Source organism: Lolium rigidum, chromosome 4, assembly GCF_022539505.1.
Source record: "Lolium rigidum isolate FL_2022 chromosome 4, APGP_CSIRO_Lrig_0.1, whole genome shotgun sequence".
In the NCBI taxonomy this organism is placed as follows: Eukaryota; Viridiplantae; Streptophyta; class Magnoliopsida; order Poales; family Poaceae; genus Lolium; species Lolium rigidum.
The window spans coordinates 65,879,950-65,907,845 of NC_061511.1; the positions used below are offsets into that span (position 1 = coordinate 65,879,950).

Below are 27,896 nucleotides of genomic sequence, written 5' to 3' on the forward strand. Positions count from 1 at the left end.
CTTGTGGGTTATCAACAGGGTGCCACCGTAGCGGAGCTCTGTTGTCTATATCTTGGCTCCCTGATGCGTGCAGTTGACATGTCCGTTGGGAACCCCAAGAGGAAGGTGTGATGCGCACAGCGGCAAGTTTCCCTCAGTAAGAAACCAAGGTTTAATCGAACCAGTAGGAGTCAAGATGCACGTTGAAGGTTGGTGGCGGCGGGATGTAGTGCGACGCAACACCAGAGATTCCGGCGCCAACGTGGAACCTGCACAACACAACCAAAGTACTTTGCCCCAACGAAACAGCGAGGTTGTCAATCTCACCGGCTTGCTGTAACAAAGGATTAGATGTATAGTGTGGAAGATGATTGTTTGCAGAAAACAGTAGAACAGTATTGTAGTAGATTGTATTTCAAGTATAGAGAATTGGACCGGGGTCCACAGTTCACTAGAGGTGTCTCTCCCATAAGATAAACAGGCATGTTGGGTGAACAAATTACGAGTTGGGCAATTGACAAATAGAGAGGGCATAACAATGCACATACATATTATGATGAATATAGTGAGATTTAATTGGGCATTACGACAAAGTACATAGACCGCTATCCAAGCATGCATCTATGCCTAAAAAGTCCACCTTCGAGTTATCATCCGAACCCCTCCGGTATTAAGTTGCTAACAACGAGACAATTGCATTAAGTATTGCGCGTAATGTAATCAGTAACTACATCCTCGAACATAGCACCAATGTTTTATCCCTAGTGGCAACAACACATCCATAATCTTAGAGATTTCGTCACTTCCCGGATTCACGGAGACATGAACCCACTATCGAGCATAAATACTCCCTCTTGGAGTTACAAGCATCTACTTGGCCAGAGCATCTACTAGTAACGGAGAGCATGCAAGATCATAAACAACACATAGACATAAATTGATAATCAACATAACATAGTATTCTCTATTCATCGGATCCCAACGAACGCAACATATAGAATTACAGACGATGATCTTGATCATGTTAGGCAGCTCACAAGACCCGACAATTAAGCACAATGGGGAGAAGACAACCATCTAGCTACTGCTATGGACCCATAGTCCAGGGGTAGACTACTCACTCATCACTCCGGAGGCGACCATGGCGGCGTAGAGTCCTCCAGGAGATGATTCCCCTCTCCGGCAGGGTGCCGGAGGCGATCTCCTGAATCCCCCGAGATGGGATTGGCGGCGGCGTCTCTGGAAGGTTTTCCGTATCGTGGCTCTCGGTACTGGGGGTTTCGCGACGGAGGCTTTAAGTAGGCGGAAGGGCAGGTCTGGGGGCCACACGAGGGCCCCACACCACAGGTCGGCGCGGCCAAGGGCCAGGCCGCGCCGCCCTAGGGTGTGGCCACCTCGTGGCCCCACTTCGTCTCCTCTTCGGTCTTCTGGAAGCTTCGTGGCAAAATAGGACCCTGGGCGTTGATTTCGTCCAATTCCGAGAATATTTCGTTACTAGGATTTCGAAACCAAAAACAGCGAGAAACAAAGAATCGGCTCTTCGGCATCTTGTTAATAGGTTAGTTCCAGAAAATGCACGAATATGACATAAAGTGTGCATAAAACATGTAGATATCATCAATAATGTGGCATGGAACATAAGAAATTATCGATACGTCGGAGACGTATCACTCCCTCTCTATCGGGTGCCCTGGCTAGCTTTATATATGCAACCAGCCTAGGGTTTTACAAGAGTTCTAGTCGACTACTTTTTCGGGTTGCCTTCTTGGGCCTTTTTCATATTGGACCGAACCAGGTATACTAATAATGGGTACCCAAAGGGTATGCCCATGACACCAGGCCTGACCCCGCTGTCGGGCCAACAATTTTAGGCCAAGGCCCGAGTTTTTCGGGCCTCGCCTCGGGCCGGGATGCCCATGTCCAGGTATAACCTACATCCAACATTGTCAATCCAGAGAGTTACTTGGCACTGTTTGTTTGGCTGTTCACTTGATGTTTGTCATGCTAGTGTGCCATGCTTAGTTTTGGTTATCTAGCCATGGGCACTTTGGGTTGATTCCCTCTTATATTTTTCACTCTGAAAATTTATGTAACAATAAGTCCTCCCATCATCAAGTTGTTATCACCAGAATTTGACCGAGTCAGAGGTGGGCCGCGATCAAGATGGATTTGAAGAAGATACATGAAAGAAATACATGAATCGGCCTGTTATGCAAAGTTTGGGCTAGTTTGCCCATGTATCTGTAACATAGTAGATTACGTGTCGTTTAGTTAGAGTTGGCCTCGTGCACGGTTGGGATTATTCCCACGTTAGAAAGTCCCCTGGACTATAAATATGTATCTAGGGTTTATGAAATAAACAACAACCAACGTTCAACCAACAAATCAATCTCGGCGCATCGCCAACTCCTTCGTCTCGAGGGTTTCTACCGGTAAGCATCATGTTGCCTAGATCGCATCTTGCGATCTAGGCAGCACTAGCTTATGCTCGTTGTTCATGCGTTGCTCGTACTGAAGCCTTTTTGATGGCGAGCAACGTAGTTATCTTAGATATGTTAGGGTTAGCATTGTTCTTCGTATCATATGCTGTCGTAGTGCAACCCTTGCATATCTAGCCGCCCTTACACCTATCCTAGGTGTAGGGGCGGCACCCGCTTGATCATTATTTAGTAGATCTGATCCGTTACGGTTGCTCCTTGTTCTTCAAGGATTAGTTTAATATCTCGCAATAGTTAGGCCTTACAAAGGGTTGGAGGATCCGGCGGCACGTAGGGTGTCGTTTGCTAGTCCTAGACGAGGATGTTCTGGGATCAACCTCGTGTTGGTTTTTAGGCCTTGTCTAGGATCGGCTTACGATCACCGCGCGTGGCCGCGAGGCCCAATCGTGAGTAGGATGATCCGATTATGCGGTGAAAACCCTAAATCGTCGTAGATCGCATTAGCTTTATCTTGATCAAGCAGGACCACCATATATTCGTGCACCTCGTACGAATCATGGGTGGATCGGCTCCTTGAGCCGATTCACGAGATAACTCGAGAGCCGATCGAGGCTCGTATTTAATGTTTACGTGTATGCCATGCAGGAAACTAAGCGAGGCATCTCCATCACCTTCTCGACCAGGTATAGGTCGGGTGGCACGCCCTTGCATCAGCATCGGACGTGTGTACCAGAGGCTTTGCGGGCCGTCGCTCGGAGGGACCAGGGCCAGCCGTAGCCCTAAGTTGTTCCCGGCTCTACTGTGTTGCCCGTCGCTGCTCGCCGGTGGGTTTTGACCGCACCACATTCTGGCACGCCCGGTGGGACAAGCTTCAACATCAACCACATCGCCATCTACATCTGAGATGGCGGACGGCACTCCAGTCACGTACGAGGATCTGACCGACAAGCTCAAGAAGAAGTATGACGAGGTCAAAGCCATCCTCGAAGCCGACCTCATCGGCTCTTTTCACGGAACCCGTTCACATGGCATCGGGTGGAAGGGGTTCTCGCCTGATGGTGCACTCGATGGGATAGACCTTTCGCCCCGTCGGAAGAACGCACCGAGTCCCTTCGTCGGGAGATCAACTACTTGGTGGCTCACTCGCTGCACCGCCACTCGAGAACACCGGTGAACACTTTGGAGCGTGTCGCGCTTCGGGTGATCCAGGAGATCATGAGGCACCCGTACTCTCCGTCGGGACCAGCTCTCGGGACACACCAAGGAGAGATGCCACTCCGAGTCCCGTCCACCGCTGCCATTTGCGTTGGCGGCACCGAAGTGCCGAATTCACCGGCATTCGTCGTCTACAAGATCGGTGGTGACCCTAGTGACTGCCGGTTCTTGCATGAGGCGCCTAAGGAGATCCCTCACGGGTACATGTGCACGTATGTGCCGATTGCGGTAGCGGGCGCTCACAAACCAGGCCGCGACATCGGGGACTTCGGAAAGCGGGAGGAACGTCGGCGACGGATCTTGAGAAGCGAGACGTGGCTAACTAAGTATGCCACCCCGACGAACCTCCGAGCTCAGCTCCTGCGGTTGGCTCGGAGCTGGAAAAGCAAGCATGGCGGCTAAGTACGCCACCCCGGCAAATCTTCGGAGTTCAACTCCTGCAGCCGGACACGGCGGATCAGATCGGTACCATGCCGAGAGACCGAGTTCGGCATGGTGCCGAAAAGGAGGGCAATCGGCTATTCCAAGCCGTACCCCGGCGAGTACGAGTTGATCCCGCTGCCACCTAAATATCGGCTCCACGATTTCTCCAAATTCAGTGGATCGGATGGTTCTAGCTCCATCGAGCATGTGAGCCGATATTTGGCACAGCTAGGAACGGCCTCAGTGTCGGATCCACTACGCGTGAGGTTCTTCTCACAGTCCCTCACGGGATCGGCTTTCGGGTGGTACACCTCGTTGCCACCAGACTCGATCCGGACTTGGAAGCAGCTTGGAAGAACGAGTTCCATATACGGTACCACTCGAGAGGCTGCCGAGTCCGGCCTTGCCGATCTAGCACAAATACGTCGGACGCGTGGAGAAACTGTGACAGAATACATCCAGCGCTTCAGGAATCTTAGGAACCGATGTTATTCGGTTCGTGTGACTGAAAAGGAAGCGGTCGAGTTGGCAGTGGCGGGCCTTGCAGCGCCGCTCAAGGACATGGCCTCCCAAGCAGACTACCCCTCACTGGCGCACATGGTTCAGAAACTGTCGGCATATGAACAGCGCCACCCGGACCTATACCGGGACAAGTTCAAGCGTGCGGTAGTCCTGGTCGAGGCGAGAGGAAGACGAAGTTTCGCGGGAGATCAAGAGGTAGCAGTGGGTGAATGGACTCGGGGGCAACCCCGTGTCCCGCAAATGGGTAAAGCCACCGGAGCCCACCCGGGGGTTTGATTTTGACGTGACCAAAACTGAGCAAATCTTCGACCTCTTACTCAAGGAGAAGCAGTTGAAGATACCCGAAGGTCTCAAATTTCCCACGGTACAGGAGCTGAACGGAAAGCCATACTGCAAATGGCATAACTCGCTCTCCCATGCCACCAACGACTGCAGGGTGTGGCGTCAGCAGATCCAAATGGCGATAGAATAAGGACGTCTGATTTTCAACCAGTACGCCATGAAGGTCGACACTCACCCCTTTCCCGCCGTTAACATGGTGGAATGCACTTACCCTGAAGGTTGCCGGCCCGGGATCCTCGTTCCAGCATCAACATGGTAGGACCTGGGCACCACTCTGGCAAGGATGGAGACGAGGGCAGCTGCTCTCGTAGCAAGGACACAGAGGAGGCCGCTCCACGCGATCGGCTCCGTCATGATGGCAAGCGCTACGTCACAGAGGGAGAAGTGAAGAACATAAGATATCAGCGACCCCTCTCTGATCACCTCCTCAACAAGTATGTGAGTCAGTATGACCAACGCCGACGATCCAACGATGAAGATGAAAGAGATCGTCTGGCTAGAGAAGCCAGAAGACATCGTCGGCATGATCGCGATGAGGAGGAGTACGAGCGCCGTGCCAAAGGAAAATCAAGGGAGCAAGACGACAACGATAGGCACTGGGACTGCCCCTTCTTCAGACACTGCTGGGATTCAGGAATGAGCCGATTGCCCACAATCGGCAATTGCCCAGAATGCAACCAGAAGAAGAAGGAGGCAGCCAACGTGTCCGTGTTCCAACGCTTAGGGCCTCTCCCGCCTCAAAGCAAACGCGCTGAGTCCCCTCGGTTGGAAGATCTCGAGGATTCAGAAGACGAGGGAGAAGAAGAAGACAGGTACCACCGTCCAAGGTGGTGCCCTGATGGACTCAGCCGTTCCCGGAAGCGCGGGGTTCAGCGATTGCGCGGCCCGGAGGAAGCCGAAAGGTTATACTTGCATACGCTAAGGAAGGCGCGACCTGATCTGGCTGCGAAAGTTCAGCGAACCCTGGATGAAGAGGGTCAACCACGGAGAATGGAGTGGCGCCCCAAGCAAAGGAAAGCCGATGATGATACATCGGCTGGCACAAACATGGTGTTCATCCTTCCTTCAGAGTTCAATGCTCCAGGATTAGATGAGGCACCTGTGGCACAACTTGATCTGCGGCCCACGGCCGGTTATCTTTGAGAAGCCACGAGAAAGAAGCTACGAGACATCCGAAGGCCCCTGTACTTGCGAGGTTATATCGATGGGAGGCCTGTCAATAAGATGCTGGTGGACACCGGAGCGGCAGTCAACATTATGCCGTACTCTATGCTACGTCAGTTGGGACGTTCTAGCTCGGATCTAATCAAGACCAACGTGACATTAAGCGATTTCAATGGCCAAGCGTCTGACGCGCAAGGTGTTCTGAACGTGGATCTGACCGTAGGAAGGAAAACCATACCTACGACGTTCTTCATCGTCGATAGCAAGAGCACCTATGCTTTGTTCGCTAGGAAGAGATTGGATCCACGCCAAGCTGTTGCATTCCCTCCACGATGCACCAATGCATAATACAGTGGGATGGAGATGAGGTAGAGGTCGTCCAGGCCGATGACTCAGCCAAAATTTCAACGGCTGGCATGAATGCATGGGAAGCAGCAGGCCAAGAACCCCTCTCAGGTATTAATTTGGACGACTGCGAGCGCATCGACGTGACGAAGGGCAGGGTTAGGCTGGTATTATCCACTGGCCTGACCGAGTAGCAAGAACAAAACCGATGAGAAACGTGGCGAGGCCGATCCTTTGGATCGGCCCCAAGGATCTAGGAAGGAACATTACAAAACCTTTATTGAGCACTTCAATCAATATGGAGGCCGATTTCAGCAATCGGCCAAAATTATCCTCACCACATGTTCTGCTTGTGTTCGACATCGATCCTACCGGAGCCGACGTACAAATTACAGAGCCGATATCTGCCATTCTCTAACAGATTCGGCTCGGGGGGCACCTAAACACGATGAACATGTGAACATGTGCAGAAGAACATGTGTGCAGTGAAATATTGGGGCCGATAGGAAAAAATCGGGCAGTAAATTTTTTTTTTTACATGACATACAGCCGATGCGCAGCCATCGACTCTAGTGCAATTATACAAGGTTTACCGAATCTCCACCAAGTCCAGTTCAGCTGTGGGGCCCTCTGCTTCCTCGCGGGAGTAAAACAATGAGAACTTCCTCAGCTGCCTTGAGCCGATTCGGGTTCCTGAGCCTTCTGGTCAAGGATTTTCAGCCCTTGGTGCTAGTTCAGCAGTGTTGACAGAAAGGTGATCAGCTTTGGAACATCCTCTCTGACATTCTCGCCTCGAGTAAGGCTCGGGGGGCAGCAGGCCTGGTGGATGCTTTGTTCAGGAGCCGATTGGGGGACCATCGGCTGATCTTTTGTTGCAACCTTCTTCACAAAATGATGAGCGTTTGAAGAAGACCATTAGGTTTGGTTGGAAGAATTCAAAGGCTTTCCTGAAGACTCTACATTGTCTACCAGATCTCAAAAATCATCAGTTGAAGAAGTGAAGGGTGAATTTTAAAGAACCGATGCGTGGCTATCGGCTCATTACGCATTGGCTAAGGGGACAAATCGGCAGGATCAGTATGAGAGGAAATCGGCTAAATTAAGCTCAAAGGAAATCGGCAAAATCAAATTGGGAGAAGTTCTTCATTGATAAACAAGATTTCTTACATAAAGAGCTGATTGCTCTCAAAAGGAAGTACTAGGGGATACATTGCCCCATCTACTACTACTGGTCCTATACTAAAGGTCCTATCTACGGGCCGTCGCTGCCCTCGTCGTTGTCGTCGTCGCCGCTGTCGGCGCTACTTCCGGCGGGCTCATCGTCGCTGCTCCTATGGCCGCCGACCGGGCCCTCATTGTCCTCGTCCTCCTCGTCAGCATCGTCGTCGTCGCTGTCGAAGTCGCTGAGGTTCCCCGGCCAGGGGCAGAACCGTTTGGCCGGCGGCTCGTCGGAGGAGGGGTCGTCCTCCTCCTCCTCCTCCTCCTCCTCTTCCTTCTCCTCCTCCTCCTCCTCGGAAGAGGTGAAGTCGCAGGAGAAGCGATCGTCATCGCTCTCCTCCTCCGTTTCCCCGTCGGCGAGGAAGCGGTGGTCGCTTTCCCCGTCGGTCAAGGACTTATCGTCCTCAGACCAGACGGAGAAGTCATGGCTGGACTCCTCCCGGCCTCGATGGCGCGGCGGGTGTTCGCCGCGTGGACCTCCTCCCGGTTCGGCTCCGGCGTCGGCTCGCGGGAAGAGGAGGACTGGGCTGGAAAGATCCGATGGAACGAGAGGAGGAAGAAGACATGGTGGCGCGGAGGGCTTTTGGGAGTGCTAATGCGAAGGGGATGCGAAAATAAGCCGTTCGGAGCGGTTAAATAAAAGGGGATATAGTGGAAATTCAATGCCACGGCAGTTTCCGAGGAAGTGGTGCCTAAAAGAAAAAAAGCTGCCGAGTCACGCGGAGAAGTTGAGAAGGCAAGGCATCATGATGAAGGATACTGCGACGGTTCTGCCACGACATGACCCAACGAAGGAAGAGCAGAGTGATTTTGGAATTATTAATTCCAAAACCAGGGGGGCATGTGTTATCACCAGAATTTGACCGAGTCAGAGGTGGGCCGCGATCAAGATGGATTTGAAGAAGATACATGAAAGAAATACATGAATCGGCCTGTTATGCAAAGTTTGGGCTAGTTTGCCCATGTATACGTAACATAGTAGATTACGTGTCGTTTAGTTAGAGTTGGCCTCGTGCACGGTTGGGATTATTCCCACGTTAGAAAGTCCCTGGACTATAAATATGTATCTAGGGTTTATGAAATAAACAACAACCAACGTTCAACCAACAAATCAATCTCGGCGCATCGCCAACTCCTTCGTCTCGAGGGTTTCTACCGGTAAGCATCATGCTATCTTGCGATCTAGGCAGCACAAGCTTATGCTCGTTGTTCATGCGTTGCTCGTACTGAAGCCTTTTTGATGGCGAGCAACGTAGTTATCTTAGATATGTTAGGGTTAGCATTGTTCTTCGTATCATATGCTGTCGTAGTGCAACCCTTGCATATCTAGCCGCCCTTACACCTATCCTAGGTGTAGGGGCGGCACCCCGCTTGATCATTATTTAGTAGATCCGATCCGTTACGGTTGCTCCTTGTTCTTCAAGGATTAGTTTAATATCTGCAATAGTTAGGCCTTACAAAGGGTTGGAGGATCCAGCGGCACGTAGGGTGTCGTTTGCTAGTCCTAGACAGGATGTTCCGGGGATCAACCTCGTGTTGGTTTTTAGGCCTTGTCTAGGATCGGCTTACGATCACCGTGCGTGGCCGCGAGGCCCAATCGTGAGTAGGATGATCCGATTATGCGGTGAAAACCCTAAATCGTCGTAGATCGCATTAGCTTTATCTTGATCAAGCGGGACCACCATATATTCGTGCACCTCGTACGAATCATGGGTGGATCGGCTCCTTGAGCCGATTCACAGGATAACTCGAGAGCCGATCGAGGCTCGTATTTAATGTTTACGTGTATGCCATGCGAGAAACTAAGCGAGGCATCTCCATCACCTTCCCGACCGGGTATAGGTCAGGTGGCACGCCTTGCATCAGCATCGGACGTGTGTACCAGAGGCTTTGCGGGCCGTCGCTCGGAGGGACCAGGGCCAGCCGCAGCCCTAAGTTGTTCCCGGCTCTACTGTGTTGCCCGTCGCTGCTCGCCGGTGGGTTTTGATCGCAACACAAGTACAATAGTCTGTTTGATTTTTAAAGCCCTATCACTATTCTTTCTTGTAGGATTGTTATACTTCTTTTTTTTTTTGTTCTGCACGAGTGGTTTTGGCTATGTTTTTTTGCCCAATAGTTGTTATGGTTTTCCTAATATGCATGCGAATCTAACTTCCTCAACATAACGAACATTTATGCTGGTTGCTAAGAAAAATTTATACTTTATCTAGGTGTCCCATCTTTCACCAACTAATTCAACGAGTCGGTAAATCTATCACATATTATAGTCTTCTCCAAACTACGTAAGATTTGTTTTTTTAGGTTGACTTGTTATTTATTTGGAGAATTCATGTGTGTTACCAATATCGATCTACAGAGAAAATTATGGACGGGCTAGTCTGTAGGAAAGCCCAATAAAATTTAGTAGTAGATCAAACTTCTAATCGGGCTAAACTTTGGTATTTTGCTCTGAAACTGGACGGGTCATGGCCCGATTTTGCGTCTACATATGTCCGCCTGTGTATGTTACACTATTTGCTAGAATCGTCTAGTAACAGATTCTTTTAACAAGTCTTCTACAGATTCTTTTGTAGAACATTTTGTAAGTGATTTTCTACATCCTATTGGATGACTCTTTGTCCGAGGCAACTTGGTACCCAAGATACTAGAGGACAGTCAGATACCCAACGTTGTGAGAGCAACCTCTTCAAAACCAGATCCGACGGTTGTGGACTACCCACACTCCTCCTTCTCCCATCGCAGCCTATCCACCACGACGCAGGCGCGCACCGTCACTACCGAAAAACCCTAATCCCCTCGCCGCCGCCGCCAGGCCCGCTCGAACCCGCCGCCATGGCCGACGCCGCGGCACCGGCGCCACCGACGGCCGAGCTGGCCGCCGCCTCCATCTCCTCCCCGCCGCCCTCCTCCGACCTCGAGCCGCCGACCACCCGCACCCGCATCCGCGCCATCCTGGACGCCGGCGACTCGCTGGCCGGCCAGAGCGTGGTGGTCGGCGGCTGGGTCAAGACCGGCCGCCAGCAGGGCAAGGGCGACTTCGCCTTCCTCGAGGTCAACGACGGCTCCTGCCAGGGCAACCTCCAGGTCATGGTCGACAAGGAGGTCTACCCGCTCGCCCGCCTCACGCACACCGGCACCTCCGTGCTCGTCGAGGGCCTGCTCCAGAAGCCCCCCGTCGAGGCCAAGCAGCGCATCGAGCTGAAGGTCAAGAAGGTCATCGAGGTCGGGGAGGTCGACGCCGCCGCATACCCGCTGCCCAAGACCAAGCTCAACCTCGAGACCCTCAGGGACTTCGTTCACCTCCGCGCACGCACCAACACGGTATCAATTTTATCAAGCTTGGTTATATATTCTAACGTCCTAATTTTAGTTCAAGTCGTGGTGACAGATGCAGTCGTATTGTGAGGATCTTGGGTGTGATGCTATTATGATGCTATTGTGATTCAAAATCGTAACCGCAAATGAGTATTTTAGAATTCGAATCTAGTTAAATCATTTTTATGCCACATATTTTGCATGGTAATAGAGTAATTGTTTGCCAAATGTTTACCCGATGTATTCTGGGACGGAGGGAGTATCGTAGTAACAGATGATGTAGTGTCTGCTTATTTCTAGTCGCCGTTGCTGTGATTGCAATTGTACAGTTGGGGAATTCATGTTTTGTCTTTTGGCTTCAATCACGCTACTTAATCATCAAATGAATAGTTTCATTGATTTTAGAAATTCTCTAGTGAGAGTTATTGTTAATTGAAGCTACCGAGTTCTCAGCATACTAGCGTTTTATTAGAATCCGAATCTAGTGAAATCATTTTTATGCCACATATTTTGCATGGTAATAATAGAGTAATTGTTTGTCAAATGTTTACGCCATGTATTTTGGGACGGAGCGAGTATCCTAGTTTCAGATGATGTCGTGTGCTTATTTCTAGCCACCCTTGCTGTGATTGCAATTGTACAGTTGTGGAATTTATGTTGTGTCTTTTGGCTTCAATCACGCTACTTAATCATCAAATGAATAGTTTCATTGATTTTAGAAATTCTCTAGTGAGAGTTATTGTTAGTTGAAGCTACCGAGTTCTCAGCATACTAGCGTTTTGTAGGTTTGCTTGCTTGGATGTGGTATGTTATTATAGATGCAAGCGGTTGTGCTTGATGTCACAGTTTTCAAAGTATCTGCATATAGAATTGGTATTACAGGTTTCATTATTTTCTTGTTACTTCCATTGGAATAAACTGTTTTGTGAAAACCTGGTTACTATGATATGGAATTTGCTTATATGCTGGCATTCTTCACTCCAATCCTGTGCAGATAGGCGCGGTTGCTCGGATAAGGCATCAGCTTGCATACGCAACCCACACTTTCTTCGATAAAGAGGATTTCTTGTATATCCATACACCCATAATAACCACCAGCGACTGTGAGGGTGCCGGTGAGATGTTCCAAGTCACCTCCTTGTTCAGCCAGGCTGAAAAGGTTGACAAGGAGCTTAAGGAGAACCCTGCACCATCTGAAGCTGATATTGAGGCTGCTAAGCTTGTTGTCAAGGAAAAAGGAGATGCAGTTGCACAACTTAAAGCAGCAAAAGCTAGCAAGCAAGAGATAACTGCTGCTGTTTCGGAGCTTACAAAGGCAAAAGAGATTGTCTTAAGGCTGGAAGAGAGGTCTAAGTTGAAACCTGGAATTCCCCACAAAGATGATGGGTCCATTGCGTTTGAGAATGACTTCTTCAAGCGTGCAGCCTTTCTGACTGTTTCAGGCCAACTTCAGGTTGAGACTTATGCTTGTGCTCTCAGCAGTGTCTATACCTTTGGACCGACATTCCGGGCAGAGAACTCACATACGTCAAGACATTTGGCAGAATTTTGGATGGTTGAACCAGAAATTGCATATGCAAACTTGCATGTGAGCTTATCCTAAACTAAACTCAGTTTTTCTGGTTTGGCTTGTTTATATAGATTATTACTTGAGACTTTTTTGTTCGAAGTTTTAACGTTGTACTTGTAAAAAAACTGTGACACAGGATGATATGAACTATGCAGAGAGGTACGTAAAATACCTCTGCAAATGGTTACTCGATCATTGCCGTGAAGACATGGAATTCATGGTGAAACATGTGGACAAGACTGCAATTGAGCGCCTGGAGCTTGTTTCTTCTACACCCTTTGAGCGCATCTCATATACAAAGGCTGTGGAGATCTTAGAAGGTACAGGTAAGAAATTTGAGAACAAGGTTGAATGGGGAATTGATTTAGCGTCTGAGCATGAGAGGTATGGAGATTATAACTGATATTGCTACTTTTGTATCAATTATTGTACCTTGTTCAGATAAATAATTCTTTCTTTCAATATGAAGGTATTTGACTGAGGTGATATTTAAGAAGCCAGTTATTGTTTATAACTACCCGAAAGGAATAAAGGCATTTTACATGAGGCTGAATGATGACCAGAAGACGGTGGCTGCAATGGATGTACTTGTTCCCAAGGTAGAGCATCTATTAAATTATGGTACCCAGTGCTCTTTTAGACTGTTTGCAAAGCTATTGTCTTTCAATGATGTTTAGTACAGGTTTCATGTTTTTTTCTTCTCTGCTTCTGTATTTCCGTTAAGCATGACAGTGGGCATTGTACCCAGTAGGTTCTGTTTCTACTGAATTGAATGATTGATCATTCATGCCTTAATTTTTTGTCAGGATTACTTACTTTCTGAATACTATGTTTCCTAGGTTGGTGAATTAATTGGTGGAAGCCAAAGGGAGGAGCGTCTTGATGTTCTTACACAAAGGTGACATCACCCTGCTTTTGACCGAACTATTTTATATCTTATTCATTGCTGCTTCTTTTATGAATTATTACTCCCTCCGTTCCATATTAGTTGTTGCAGTTTTCAATGTATCTATGCACAAAATATGTCTAGATACATCCAAATCAACGGCAACTAATGTGCATGGATACATCCAAATCTGCAACAACTAATATGGAACAGTGAGAGTTCTGTTGAGTGAAGATCTGTTATTTGCACATGCATCGACTACTTGATCATTTACTTCTTACTTTTCTTACACACTATACATTTTGTAGTACTAGCACCCTTTTATTTGAGAGTTGTTGTCTACTTAACTTTCTACTTAAAAGGTGTTAGCTTTTGCTTATGGCAAATATTAACTTTGTGTTGTTAACGTATGATATTTGTTGGATGGTGTCTGATATTAATGAACTCTGTTTTGGATCTACACACTCAACACGAAGATGAACAGTAGTTACATCATTGGAACATGCTCTATGATTTAGGTTTTCTATACACTAACAATCTGAAACCGTTTTACATTCTTTGCTGACATGCACATCCTTTTAGTCTGTGAATTTCTTTTCATTCACCTCTTTCTTGTGCAAATCGATGTTAATGAATTAAAAACTTACATCAGCACCCCCTCGAGTGACGTTGTAGCTGTGAATAGCCCAACATATAGAATAGTACAGTTCATGAACTATTTCTGTGTATGACTGTTGACTGTTGTGCTGACTACCTTAATCTTGTTCTGCAGAATACTCGACGCAGATCTGCCCTTGGAGCCGTATGAGTGGTACCTGGACCTCAGGCGCTTTGGATCTGTGAAGCACAGCGGGTTTGGCCTTGGCTTTGAGAGGATGATCCTTTTCGCCACTGGTCTCGACAACATCAGAGACGTCATCCCATTCCCTAGATATCCCGGTAGGGCTGATCTTTGAAGGGTCAAAGATATCTGCATCAAAATAGAAGAATGTGAATCCCGCCCTTCAAAGCCATCTGAAGGATTACCCTTTTTTTGCTTTTAAAATAGAATATGAAAATATCGTGCTTGATTGGTGATTTTGGACAGTGCCATGCTGCCTTCGGTTTGGCCGGTGCCTGCTCCACGATTATGTCACACTGATTTGGATCTGTCTCTAAGTCTCTTTTACTTCTTTCTTCCTCAACAGTTGATCAGGCTTGTATTTTGCTATTATAGATGTTGAAACTACCGTCCAACTTTATTATCTGTCTACTGTAGTACATCGCTGGAATTTACATCAACCCCTGGAAATTGAAATATGTAGATATGTCTGAAATTCTTTCAAGTTGCTTCATTCCAATTTCCAACCATGTCCTTCGGCCGGGGTTCGTTTGACAACAAACGCACGCGGTGTTTGTCAACTTTTCCAAGCGTCACCTCTCCCCTCAGCGATGGCCACTGCCCCTCTCTACTCCCTGTACTCCCTGCACCGGCCATGGCTCGAGCATCTCTAAGAGAGCCCGTAAACTGGGCAAAACCGAAAAATAACTGCCAATTTACGGGTTCGGTTCAGAAAGTGGCGTAGATCAGTCACCATAAACGAGCCAAAACCGAAAAAAAGTTTTCAGGCCGAGACCGAAAACCCACCTCGACCTGTATTTGTAGGGGCTGAAAGAGCGAACTGAACGCGAACCCCTACTCGTGGCGCGCTGAAATTTCAGCTCGAGCTAACTGCTTCCGCCGGTACAGTCGCCGGAATCCAACTAAATTCGCCGGAATACAACCAAATTCCGGCGAGCTCGCGACGGCGCGGGGCGGCTCGTGGCGGGGCGAGCTCGCTGCGGCGTGGGGCGGCGCAGGACTAGGCGAGCTCGTGGTGGCTGGCCGGAAAGGGGCTGACCGGGGCGCGGCAGGGGGAGGCCGGATCGAGCTCGCCGGGCGGGTGCGAGGCCGAGGCGGGCGGCGCGGGGCGGCGCCAAGCCGGGCGGGCACGGGCGGCGCGGAGCGCGGGCGGTCGCGGCGCACGGCGGCGCGCGACAGGGATGGGCGCGGGGGCGGCGCACGGCGCGGCCGGGCGTGGGGCGGCGTGCGGCGGGCGGGCGCGGGCGGCGCACAACAGGCGGGGCGCGGGCGGCGGCGCGGCGAGCGGGCGCGGAGCGGGGCGGTGCTCGGTGGGGGGCCGACCGGCGCGCGGCAGTCGGGCGCGGGGCGGGGCGGCGCGACGGGGGGCTGCCGCCTGGTGGCCGGCCGGGAAGAGCGGGGAGAGAGCTCGGGGAAGAAGACATGGGAAAAAGGAAACATAGGAAAAAAAGGAAAAATGTTTGACAGGTGGGTCCTATGGGCATATTTAGGAAATATTCTGTTTTAAGGTTTTCGTTTACGGGGACTGTTCTGCGCCAGCGTTTTTTCGACCCGTAAACGTGAGTTCGGTGAACTGAACTCCAGGTTTTCAGTTCGCGTTTTTACGAGCTCTGCTAGAGATGCTCTTAGCGATGGTCGTCGCCCCTCTATAGCTAGGCAGAGCAGGCTGACGCTCCTTGCCCGCCGGGAAAAAGAAATTTAGGCAGCACGACCACGACTGGCAATTTTCGACACGTGGTGTGACTTGTGAGCAAGAGAAGACCAGAATGCGATGCCATGGATCGGGACAGTATTGATCTACACCCAAAAATTTCAAGGGAGAGCGACGCAAGCAGTGACGCCGCGCCCACACCTCGTCACCACTATTAATGTCGCCGCAACTCCATTAAGCAGCACCAAGAAGGATCTCAACAGCAAGCAAGCAGGGCTAGAGAAACCGGAGAATGGCGCCGGCCGTGAAGGTGTATGGGTGGGCGATGTCGCCGTTCGTGGCGCGCGCCCTGCTTTGCCTGGAGGAGGCCGGAGTCGAGTACGAGCTCGTGGCCATGAACCCCGAGGCCGGCGACCACCTCCGCCCGGACTTCCTCGCCAAGAACCCCTTCGCCCAGGTCCCCGTCCTCGAGGACGGCGACCTCACCCTCTTCGGTATGCACTCCCTCCCACCAATCTTTCCACATCAAATTCCTCCAAGGTAATCTTACAGACTTGCACTACCAACAATCTGACACCGCGCGACATCGCGCACGCAGAGTCGCGCGCGATCGCGAGGCACGTGCTGCGGAAGCACAAGCCGGAGCTGCTGGCGGGCGACGGCTCACCGGAGGCGGCAGCGATGGTGGACGTGTGGCTGGAGGTGGAGGCGCAGCAGCACCACGCCCCGACGGCCGCCATCTTGCTGCAGTGCATCGTCGTCCCGCTCCGCGGCGGCGTGCGGGACCAGGACGTCGTGGACGAGAACGTCGCCAAGCTGAGGAAGGTGCTGGCGGTGTACGAGGCGCGGCTCTCGGCGTCGAGATACCTCGCTGGGGATTCGCTCACCCTCGCAGACCTCAGCCATTTCCCGATGATGCACTACTTCATGGAGACCGAGTACGCGGCGCTGGTGGAGGAGCTCCCGCATGTCAAGGCCTGGTGGGAGGAGCTCAAGGCCAGGCCCGCGGCGAGGAAGGTCACGGAGATCGGAGTTCAGGCCGCCGAACGTTGGGCTCAGGAAAGAGGCAGATCAGTAGTGAACTAGTGACAACAAGACTAGCTGGCCGGCAACGGTCACCGATCGAAGAAGTCTCCGGTTCTGTGTTGGCAGCACCGGCGCGCATCTGCTCCGTGCACCTGTCTATATGACTCAATGTTTTTGGATTTCACTATACGAATTTTTTCAAATTCTAGCTATTACAATTTTTTTTTTGTTTGCTTTTTGGGGTATAGTGAATATCCCAAGACAAAGAATACAACGAGTTGGAAAACTGATTCTGTATATGACTGGGTTGAGCTGACTAGCCCGGCAGGGCTGATATTTAAAGGGTCACGAGAAAGACAAGGCGATGAGGCGGCTCTGAAACCCATCTAACGTTTCATCCTTCTCGCCGGCGGCGATGCTATCGGTCTGCTTCGCCTTCGGTGGTCTTGGGGTCTTGGAGGTGTGGCGGACCGCGGCCTCTCGCTGATGGAAAAGTTTTAGTTTTTTTTGTCTAGTTTGTTTTCAGTTTCTTCTTGGGATAGTGACATAGGCATCCCCAATGGGCCTGCCGAAGATGGTACCACTAGTAGGAAAAGTCTCATCAGTGGCGCACCAAAAATGGATTCTGTGGCGCATGGGAGGTGCGCCACAGAAACTTCGCCACAAAAATAAGGTTTCTGTGGCGCACCTGCCCATGCGCCACAGAATTAAGGTTTCTGTGGCGCACGTGTTTTTAGGTGCGCCACAGAAAAGCGTGCGCCATAGAATTGGTTTTCAGTGCGCCACAGAATTTGCTTGTATTATACACGATTTTATGCTGCATGCTATACACATGCAGTTTATAGACAGCAATATACAGATATACAGGTTATATACAACAACATTCAGATATAATATAAATATCATGTACATTGCACAGATATAACATAGACATCATCATCACATTACTTAGAGCCCGATCGAGATACATATATAGTGGCAAGTGTCAAATGTTTTGCATACAACTCTTAATTCATACAAAATTCACAATTTCGAGATACAAAGTAGTCTTCATCCGGTTCCTCCTTTGCTCCCTCATCTCTACCCACCAGGCTCGCTTGCATCGGGGTCCTTCATCCAGTTTCTACTATGATGAAAATGGAAGAAAGTGAGACCAACAAGTCCGATGCACAAGAGAAATGGAATAAATGCCTCATACATTGTTGGTCAACACAAATATTAACATTCAGGGACGGTGTAAGTGAGACCAAGTCCGATGCACAAGAGATTGATATTTGTGCTATCTTACCAGGCTCACTTACGCCGCCCCCGAGTGTACGGTGATCAAACATTTTAATCATCGGCATTTTGAAAATCTCAAAGCAAATGGAATGACAAAATGAAATAAGTGCCTCATACATTGTTGGTCAACACAAATACTATGGTCAGAAACCATAGTTGCAGTATACACCGCAGTATACTTTGCAGAAGGGCCCCCTTTCCCCAGCCGCCGTTCCGTGAACGGGTGCTTGACGACACAACGACGCCGATCTGCCTCTCCGGCGCAGAACCACGTCGGTCCCTCGCCGTCCGAGTGAACGAGTCCTTGATGCAAAGACCGTGCCGGCCTGCCCGAGCATTATGCCGGGCCGTGTTGCCGCGCTTCAGGCCGTGTGTCCCGCGCCCTGCACTGTTTGCCTTCTTGCCCGGTGAACCAATAGACTGATCGTTGGAATAAAGAAACAGATGACGGCCGGTCGCAAGATTAAATTGCGATCGGCCGTTATCGGCTTCCTTATTCCAACGATTAGTCTATTCGTTCACCGGGCAAAAAGGCGAAGAGTGCAGGGCGCTCGAGACACGGCTCCGAAGCATGACAACAGGGGTCGGCATGATGCTAGGGAGGCTGACACCGTCTTTGCATTAAGGACTCGTTCACGTACTGGACGACGAGAGAAGAAAAGTGGTGATGCACCGGAGAGGCAGGTCGGCGTTGTTGTCTCGTCAAAGACTCGTTCACGGAACGGCGGCCGGGGAAAGGGGGGCCCGTCTACAAAGTATATTGCGGCGTATATGTGACGAAACATTCTAATCATCGGCACTAAAATGGAAGAAAGAGCCAAGTGGTATCTCAACTAGATATCATATGCCTCATACTTTGTTGGTCGAAAGAAATATTAACATTCCGGGATGGGGTCAGTGAGGCCAGGTAGAATGCACAAGAGATTGATATTTGTGCCATCGCACCGGGCTCACCGGCCCCACCCCGCAGTGTACAAGTGACCAAACAATTTAATCATCGGCACTAAAATGGAAGAAAGGCCAATGCAATTAAGAAGTAGCTAGTATGAACTAAATGGAATGCCTCATACTTTGTTGGTCGAAACAAATATTAACATCCAGGGATGGAGTAAGTGAGGCCGGGTAGGATGCACAAAATATTGATATTTGTGCCATCACACCAGGCTCACTTGCTCCACCCCCGAGTGTACGAGTGATCGACCAACCATCTAATCATCGGCAAGTACAAAAACACCAACAAACCAGCAACCATGGTGACATAAGTCAAGATGCTCAAACACAAATAGCATGCATGGAGCAGATGCTCCAAAGGGATTATTCGTCACTTGGTATATAGACCAAGTGATGCTGGCAAAAGAGAGGCCAATCAAGAACCGATAAATCCGATAAGCGATAGATATGCCTAAACAAGCAACAACACATAGCATATCCCAGCTAACCGGATGAGACAAGTCTTGGTAGCCAACTCGAATCACCTAGCACCACCTAGCCTTTTAAAACCATCAGAAATAGTCCTTTTTTCTTCAAAGGATACCACAGTGGCATTCATTTACATGATCCCCTACTGTGGATATCTCTATTTTCATCAAAGCCAACAAGAAAAGGATACCACAGTGGCATTCATTTACATGATTCCCTCATGTGAATATCTCTATTTTAGTATACCATCATAAGCATTCCATTTAAATCACACATTTTAGTATTTGTTCTTATCCAAGTTTTTGCCTCAGCCTTTGCATCATTGGCTGAGCCAAGACATCAAGCATCTGGCCAGGGAGCATTCTTTCTTTTTAGGGAACTATATGAACTATATGCACATGATCCGAGTAAGCATCCCCACTAATCGGAGCATTATAAGCATAGTAGCATACCATAAGCTCACAAGAATCCATCAAGTAAATCTTCACAAGGATACCACGAGTAGCATAGTAGCATACCATAAGCTCACAAGAATCCATCATTTTCTTCACAAGGATACCACAGTAGCATACCATAGTAGCATTTCATGCATTTAAATGAACCAGTAGCATCAAAACCAACCAAATGTCCAACTAGCAAGCAATACCAAGTGAGCAAGTCTTCATTACCTTGTACAGGTTCGGACATGGATTTATTTCCAACAAAGGATGGAAATCAAATTAACATCATTGAATTAAATTGAATCATTACCATCACATGGTTCATCAATAACAAGTGGCAGTAAACCTCCACAAACAACGAGTACATATGATCCAGTAAGCCACACGAGGCATAGCAAGTGATATAAGTTGACAATAACCAACACCAATATGTAGTAGCAGCATAGAAGTGTCACTGATATAGAACACTCCAATAAGCATCACTAGCTCACCAGTTAATGGTAAGCAAGTACAGAGAGGCATAGACAATTTCTATTGCTTAAGACAAGCAGTAACAAGGATTAGCAGCATAACAATATACTAACCACTAGCAATCTAGGCTCCAAATGGAACCTTTGGAGCAGATATATATAGAGCCAATATAGCATGTCACTCCAAATGAAACTATCCATATGCGAGCAACAAAGTAATTTATTCGGATACCGCACATGAGCGAGCATCATCGAATCAAAGAAACTAGCGAGCAATGCATCCAGAGCAACAACATCAATGCATCCAGAGCAACAACAATGCATCCGAGAGCAGCAGCGAAGCACAACCTAGAAGCACGAGCATTTCGTCGAGCACTTTGTGCTCGCGCGGGAGAGGAAGAGGGAGGGGAGGGGAGAGAGTTCACCGACGACAGGGGTGGAGGAGGAGGTTGACGACGACGGCAGCGGTGGAGGAGGAGGACGCGGCGGCTCCTCCACCTTCACGCGATGGCGGCCCCTCCTCGCCGTAGCGGCAGCTTGTGCTGCAGGTGGCGGGGATGGGAGGACCGTGGCGGCATGCGGCCCTCGCGGAGGAAGGCGGCGGCGACGGCGATGGTGACGACCATGGTGGCGCGCGACGGATCGGAGGAGAGGGGAGAGGGGAGAGGGGAGGGGAGAGGGGAGAGGTGAACAGGCGGGGGAGGGCACGGGAGAGATGATATAAGTTACCTTAATTCTGTGGCGCACCCGAGCAAGTGCGCCACATAATCAACTACTTCTGTGGCGCACCGAAGCACGTGCGCCACAGAAAGAGTTATTTCTGTGGCGCAGCACGCCATGTGCGCCACGAAATACCTACACTAATAATTGGTGGTGGCAGGATGTGGGCCCCATACAATTTCTGTGGCGCAATGTTCAGCAGTGCGCCACAAAATTAAGCTATTTCTGTGGCGCACCTAGCATGGTGCACCACAAAATAACATTCTGTGGCGCATTTTCAGTGGTGCGCCACAGAACTAAGCTCTGCCTATAAGGGTTTTCCTACTAGTGTACCTGGGGTTTACTGAAGGCCCACGACTCGAGAATATAAAGATTTGGAAGCCCAAGATTGTTATTAAGGAAAGCTAGATTTGTATTAGGAAACACATACTTGTAAACTTACGTGATGGGTTGGAAACCCTCCCGGACTCTGTAACCTGTGTATTACGAATCCCTCGACTCCACCTCCTATATAAGGGGGAGTCGAGGGACAAAGATGGCAATCGATTCATTGTCTCACGCAACCCTAGTTTTTACATCGTCGAGTACTTTTCGGCTGAAACCTTCGAGATCTACTTGCCCTCTACTTCCAACTAAAACCCTAGTCTACAACCTGTAGGCATTGATAAGTTAATCCCTTGTCAATTGGCGCCGTCTGTGGGGATTAGAGGTGTCAAGGATCTGATCTCGATGGCACATTCAAGATCGTCGACTTCGTCAACTGCAAGCAACGCGATGGACAGAGGTAAACAGATGAAACTGGTCTAGTTGATTTTGTACCTCACCCGCCCTCCCGTTTGGATGCATATGCGTATCTGGAGGAGCCCATGGAGATGACGTTCGGAAGGTTCCACTTCCGCGTCGAGAAAGAAGGAGCGTATCGTCTCGAAATTCCGATCTCGTCGGGATTATCAGCGGTCGATCCCGATTTTTCGAGTTCAGCATCGTCAATCGAGTCAGGAGATGAGGAAACCTCGTCGCCACGCTTCATCAGCACCAGGGCAAGTGAAAAACTCGCCAAGATATTCAGCGACATGTCTTTCGAGTCATCTGCGGACTCCAATATAAGCGATGACTCAAGCAACATAGATAGCTTCAACTTCATTGACAGATCCAATGTTGTTGGGAAGGTCTTCACCACTCTCTATGATGGTGTCACCAAACCTGACAAAGTCCAGAATCCAAAATATCATCAGATCTATGCCATTGGAGAACCAAGTCGCCCACAAGAGGGGACATCAGAGAACTTCGACGATGCGGGAAATCCGTATGTCGATCCTGCAGATCTCACGCGAGGTTTGGGAACAAAATATATCGAACAGGGAGCAAGAGATATGGTGCGATTTCCGCAGGAAGTATGGGATCGAGTCGCAAGAGCGATTGATGGTACAGAGCCGATGACCGTAACGGCGACACCTGAGGAGTTACTAGCGTATCAATATAGGCTTGCACGTATCAGGCGGGAGCTCGAGAAACAAAAAATCGAGTTGGACAGGAGGTAGGAAGCGGCTTCCGCGTCAAGCAGGAGAAGGACGGATTTAAGTCGACAATCTGGCACTTCGGGAGATAATCACAGAGCAGCTCGAAATAGAGCAAGATCGCGGCTGCAGGATATGCCTGAGGCAGATAGGGAGAATTTGGTTCAAAACCTCGACATGTCCTTTATGTCGATAGACACGAGGGGAAACATTATCCCTAAGACACCAGAAGCTGGGTACATGGCGACGCAGGCTTTCATCCTCGCATCCAAGCCACCTCCCGGAGATCCAAGAGAAGCATTGTACAATATGGCCATGGCAGGAGATGGAGTCATGGGGACGGTGTTTTTAAATTCGCCTCCCGAAGGATCAGCAAGACAAAATAGTCCACGACCTACTGCAGCAGCACCAGGTCCCGAGAGAACAAGCGGAGCAAGAGACACAGCAACACAAGCACGAGTAGATAGAGCACGACAAAATAGAAGGGAACGTCGTCATTCCCCAGAAATAGATGAAGAGGATATGTGTGGGCTACCATGCTTCACACAGAGGGTTCGGAAAACTCGAGTTCCTTCAGGGTTTAAGTTACCCGATAATTTCAAAAAATTCGATGGCCTGCAAGATCCCGAGGATTGGCTAATTGATTATCTCGAGACAGTGAAGTTGATAGGCGGAACCAGAGCAACAGCTATGCAGAGTATTCAGGTACACCTGAGCGGAGCCGCAAGATCTTGGATAAAGAAGCTTCCTCCAGGTTCTATCGACAGCTGGGCTAGTTTTGAGGATGTGTTTGTCAAGAATTTCCGATCTACCTGCAAAAAGCCTGCATCGCTAGAAGAGTTGAGATCATGTCGACAAAAGCATGATGAATCAATGAGAAAGTACATCCAGAGGTGGAACATCATTAAAAACTCGGCAGAGAACATATCTGACGAGAGAGGAATAGATGCGTTCGTGACAGGAATTCGGCGAGGAGATTTTGTCGAAGACTTGGGGAGAACCAACCCAAGGACAGTGTCGGCATTGATGGAGATAGCAAACAGATGGGCAGATGGAGAAGATGCTGTCCACAATAAGCAACACAGGTCACCAGAGGAGGACCGTAGTTGAAATTTTCAAAATAGACGACGATTTCCACGGCAATTCTCGAGTTATGACGCTCCTGGCCAAATATCGGCTGGTTTTCGGGGAAGCACTGGAGGAAACAATAGAGATGAATATCAAAGGAGTAACGAGCGGCAAGGCGACAATAGAGATGACTCTCGGAATGACAGGCAAAATAGTGGACCAAGGTTTCAGAGAACTTTTGTATCTCCCGAGGATATGATGAACGGGCCATGTCAGATGCATTTCTATGTCGACAATAATGGGAAGAGGCAGTCGGGACATTTACAGAAGGACTGTCGAAATTTTCAAGCAATGTTGAGGTTTGCAGGGCAAGCCAATGCTCAAGCAACAAATAGAAACCCCCAGGGGCCCAGGAGTGAGATCCATCTGCCACCTCCTCCCGCAATTACGGACGAAAATCGGCACCAGCTGAGAATAGCGGCAGCACCACACCCACCTCCGTATATTGACCCCAATTCCAACGGTGCGGTGTCGATGATTCAGAAAGCTAGGCCGTCTAACATGGCTCAGAAAGTAATCTCGCGTCAAGTGTTCATGGCAGAGAAGATGCCTCTATCAACGATCGAGTACCTAAATTGTCGGGACAGGACATTGGCTTCACAATAGCGGATCACCCGCAGCAAGTTCCTCGACCAGGGCAGTCATCACTTATCTTACCAGCAGTAATCGTAGGATTCGACGTCTCTCGAGTATTCATAGATGGAGGCAGCAGTCTAAATCTCATGTACGCAGATACACTAAGGAAGATGAACGTATCTCTAGCAAATCTGAAACCAACTGATACACGTTTTCATGGTATCACGCCAGAGAAGCCAAGCTATCCGTTGGGGAAGATCAATCTTGACGTTCAGTTTGGAACCCGAGAAAATTACAGGATAGAAAGGCTGGAGTTTGAAGTCGTGGATTTCCCGTCGCAATATCACGCCCTGTTAGGATGACCAGCATATGCCAGGTTTATGATGATACCACACTACACGTACCTGTTATAGAGGCTACCTGGACCTAAGGGACCAATCACAGTCAAGGGAAGTTTCGCGTTAGCTGGTAAATGCGACAAAGATTTTCATCGACTGTCAGAAACTTTTGGGATGCAAGCAGAATACATAGCGTCAAGGCTCACAACTGATTATGATGTGTTGCCAGATGTAGGGAGGCCTCTCAGGGAGCCAACCTTTAACACTACCAAAGATTCCAAGGAGGTGCAGATTCACCCGACAGATCCAAACAAAACGACGTCCATTGCAACAGACATGGACCTCGCATAGGAAAGCGCGCTCGTCGAGTTCCTCCGTGAGCACTGGAAAATCTTCGCATGGTGTCCAGCTGACATGCCAGGAGTACCCAGGGAACTTGCCGAGCACCATCTAAACTTGGATCCAATAGCGAGACCAATTAAACAACCTTTGCGGCGTTTTTCGGAACCAAACCGCAAAGCTATGCTGTCAGAGATTGATCGACTCAGAGAAGCTGGTTTTATCAAAGAACTACATACAGAGGCCACGTGGGTAGCTAATCCAGTGTTGGTCCCAAAGAAAAACACGAAAGTCCTTCGCATGTGTGTCGACTTTACGTGTCTCAATAAACATTGTCCAAAGGATCACTTTCCCCTCCCAAGGATCGATCAAATTATTGACTCCACGGCAGGATGTGAACGTCTTTCCTTCCTGGACGCATACTCTGGTTATAACCAGATCATATTAAAAGAAGAAGATGAACTAAATACAGCGTTCATAACACCTTATGGCGTGTTTTGCTACAGAACAATGCCTTTTGGTTTGAAAAACGTGGGAGCAACATATCAGCGGATGATGCAGAAGTGCTTGGCAACACAGATTGGAAAAAACGTACAAGTGTACATTGATGATGTCGTCATAACATCAAAAAAGGGGACAACTTTGATCGAGGATCTAAAGGAAACTTTTGACAACATTGACAAGTTCTGCCTCAAACTGAACCCGACGAAGTGTTCTTTTGGCGTCCCTGCAGGAGAACTTCTCGGTTTCCTAGTCTCAGCAAGAGGGATTGAAGCCAGTCCAGAGAAAATTCAAGCTATCGTAACAATGAGGAAGCCAACAAAGTTGAAAGAAATGCAACAGTTGACTGGACGAGTCGCAACTTTAAGCAGATTCGTCGCCAGACTAGGAGAAAAGGCGTTACCGTTCTATGCTTTAATCAAGCAAGGAGAAAAATTCCATTAGAACGAAGAGGCCGATAGAGCTTTCGAGGATCTCAAACGCACAATTTCGACACCACCAATCTTGGTGGCATCGAAGGAGAAGGAACCCCTCTTGTTATACATTGCAGCCACGCCTCAGGTGGTCAGCACAACACTTGTAGTCGAAAGAGAGGAAGAAAGAAAACTCCATGGAGTACAGAGGCCAGTATACTTCATTAGCGAAGTTTTATCTCCCTCAAAACAACGGTATCCGCAGTACCAAAAGCTAGCATATGAAGTGTTTACAACCGCAAGAAAATTGCGGCACTATTTTTCGGCACACCCGATAATAGTGGTCAATGAGGCGCCTTTATCCAATATATTAAACAATCCAGAAGCTACGGGTCGTGTCTCCCTTTGGAGAATAGAACTTTCCCCTCGGGACATCACGTATGAAAAAAGAAAAGCAATAAAGTCGCAAATTCTACCAGACTTCATCGCAGAGTGGATGGAGTTACAAAATACGGGACCTCCGGATTTATCAAGAACCTGGACTATGAATTTTGACGGGTCCAAGAGATTAGAGGGAGCTAGAGCAGGCGTGATACTAATATCACCTGAAGGAGAAAAATTAAAGTATGTCTTACAGATGATGTTTCCAAACGTATCTAATAATGAGGTAGAATACGAAGCTCTCATACACGGGATGAAGATGGCAAAGGCTTGTGGCGCAACTCGATTAAAAATCTTCGGCGACTTACAGTTGGTGGCTCAGCAAGTCATGAATCAATGTGATGCAGTCAATGATAGTATGATAGCATATAAGAAAGTTTACAATGAGCTAGAGAAGCTGTTCGATGTATGCGAGGTAAATCACATCAGCAGACTGAGCAACGATGAAGTCGATGTTCTTGCAAACATTGGGTCGCAGTGCCTCGCGATTCCACCAGGCGTATTCTGGGAAGAGATAGCTGAGAGATCTACAAAGCCGAAGAAAGCAAAGAAGAAGGAGAAGGATGAGAAACCCTCGGGGGCTATAAAAGCGGCATTGGAAGAAGAAGAGGAGGAACAGGACCTAATAATGATGGTACAAATTCCATGGATGCAAGTATACATATCATACATCCTAAGGAAACAAATAACCGACGATCCAGTTGAAGCAAGGTGAGTTATTAGGCGTTCTAAAGCCTTTACTGTGGTCAAAGGGGAATTATACAAGCGAAGTATTTCAGGAGTGTTACAAAGGTGCGTCACACCCGAAGAAGGAAGGATAATTCTGAAAGATGTACACGAAGGAATATGCGGTCATCATGCAAGTAGTCGAGCTATAGCAGCCAAGGTTTTCAGAGCAGGATTTTATTGGTTGACAGCAATCGAGGATGCGAAAGAAATAGTTCGTACTTGCGACGCATGCCAGAGGTTTGCCGCTAAACCTCAGTCTCCGGCTGTCTTGCCCCTTTGCTCAGTGGGGTCTCGATATGGTGGGAAAATTACACAAGGCTTTACCAGGAGGATACGAGTATATGCTCGTCGCTGTCGACAAATTCACCAAGTGGATAGAGGCAAAGCCGATAAATTCACCAGACGGAGCGTCGGCAATCAAGTTCGTGAAAAGTATCGTTTTTCGGTTTGGAGTACCTCATAGCATCGTCACAGACAATGGTAGTAACTTCACATCCAAGGAGTTCAAGGCATATTGTGTAGAGGTAGGTATCAAACTACACTTTGCATCAGTTGCGCACCCGCAAACCAATGGTCAAATCGAGAAAGCCAATGGAATTATCTGCAATGGTATCAAGAAGCGTTTGCTAGCACCATTGGAAAAAGCTCG

At 48.9% G+C, this 27,896-nt stretch overlaps 1 protein-coding gene and 1 pseudogene across 1 annotated transcript; both read left to right on the forward strand.

Annotated features, from left to right (window-relative positions):
• The first annotated feature begins 10,467 nt into the window (after nucleotides 1-10,467).
• LOC124708821 (asparagine--tRNA ligase, cytoplasmic 1-like) lies at nucleotides 10,468-14,694 on the forward strand. The gene is made up of 6 exons (XM_047240473.1): nucleotides 10,468-10,967; nucleotides 11,956-12,549; nucleotides 12,668-12,915; nucleotides 13,001-13,130; nucleotides 13,371-13,429; nucleotides 14,190-14,694. Exons 1-6 carry the CDS (start codon nucleotides 10,479-10,481, stop codon nucleotides 14,371-14,373), a joined length of 1,704 nt encoding a protein of 567 aa, XP_047096429.1. The 5' UTR covers nucleotides 10,468-10,478; the 3' UTR covers nucleotides 14,374-14,694.
• A 1,481-nt stretch (nucleotides 14,695-16,175) lies between these two features.
• On the forward strand, nucleotides 16,176-17,134 carry LOC124649037 (annotated as a pseudogene).
• The last annotated feature ends 10,762 nt before the right edge of the window (nucleotides 17,135-27,896 follow it).

What these genes read in the sequence shown, in the direction of transcription:
- LOC124708821 (XM_047240473.1), top strand. Translation starts at nt 10,479, where the DNA reads ATGGCCGACGCCGCGGCACCGGCGCCACCGACGGCCGAGCTGGCCGCC. An exon ending in TTAGCGTCTGAGCATGAGAG is followed by an intron (nt 12,916 to 13,000) that starts GTATGGAGATTA and finishes TTCAATATGAAG; the next exon opens with GTATTTGACTGAGGTGATAT. An exon ending in TGGATGTACTTGTTCCCAAG is followed by an intron (nt 13,131 to 13,370) that starts GTAGAGCATCTA and finishes TATGTTTCCTAG; the next exon opens with GTTGGTGAATTAATTGGTGG.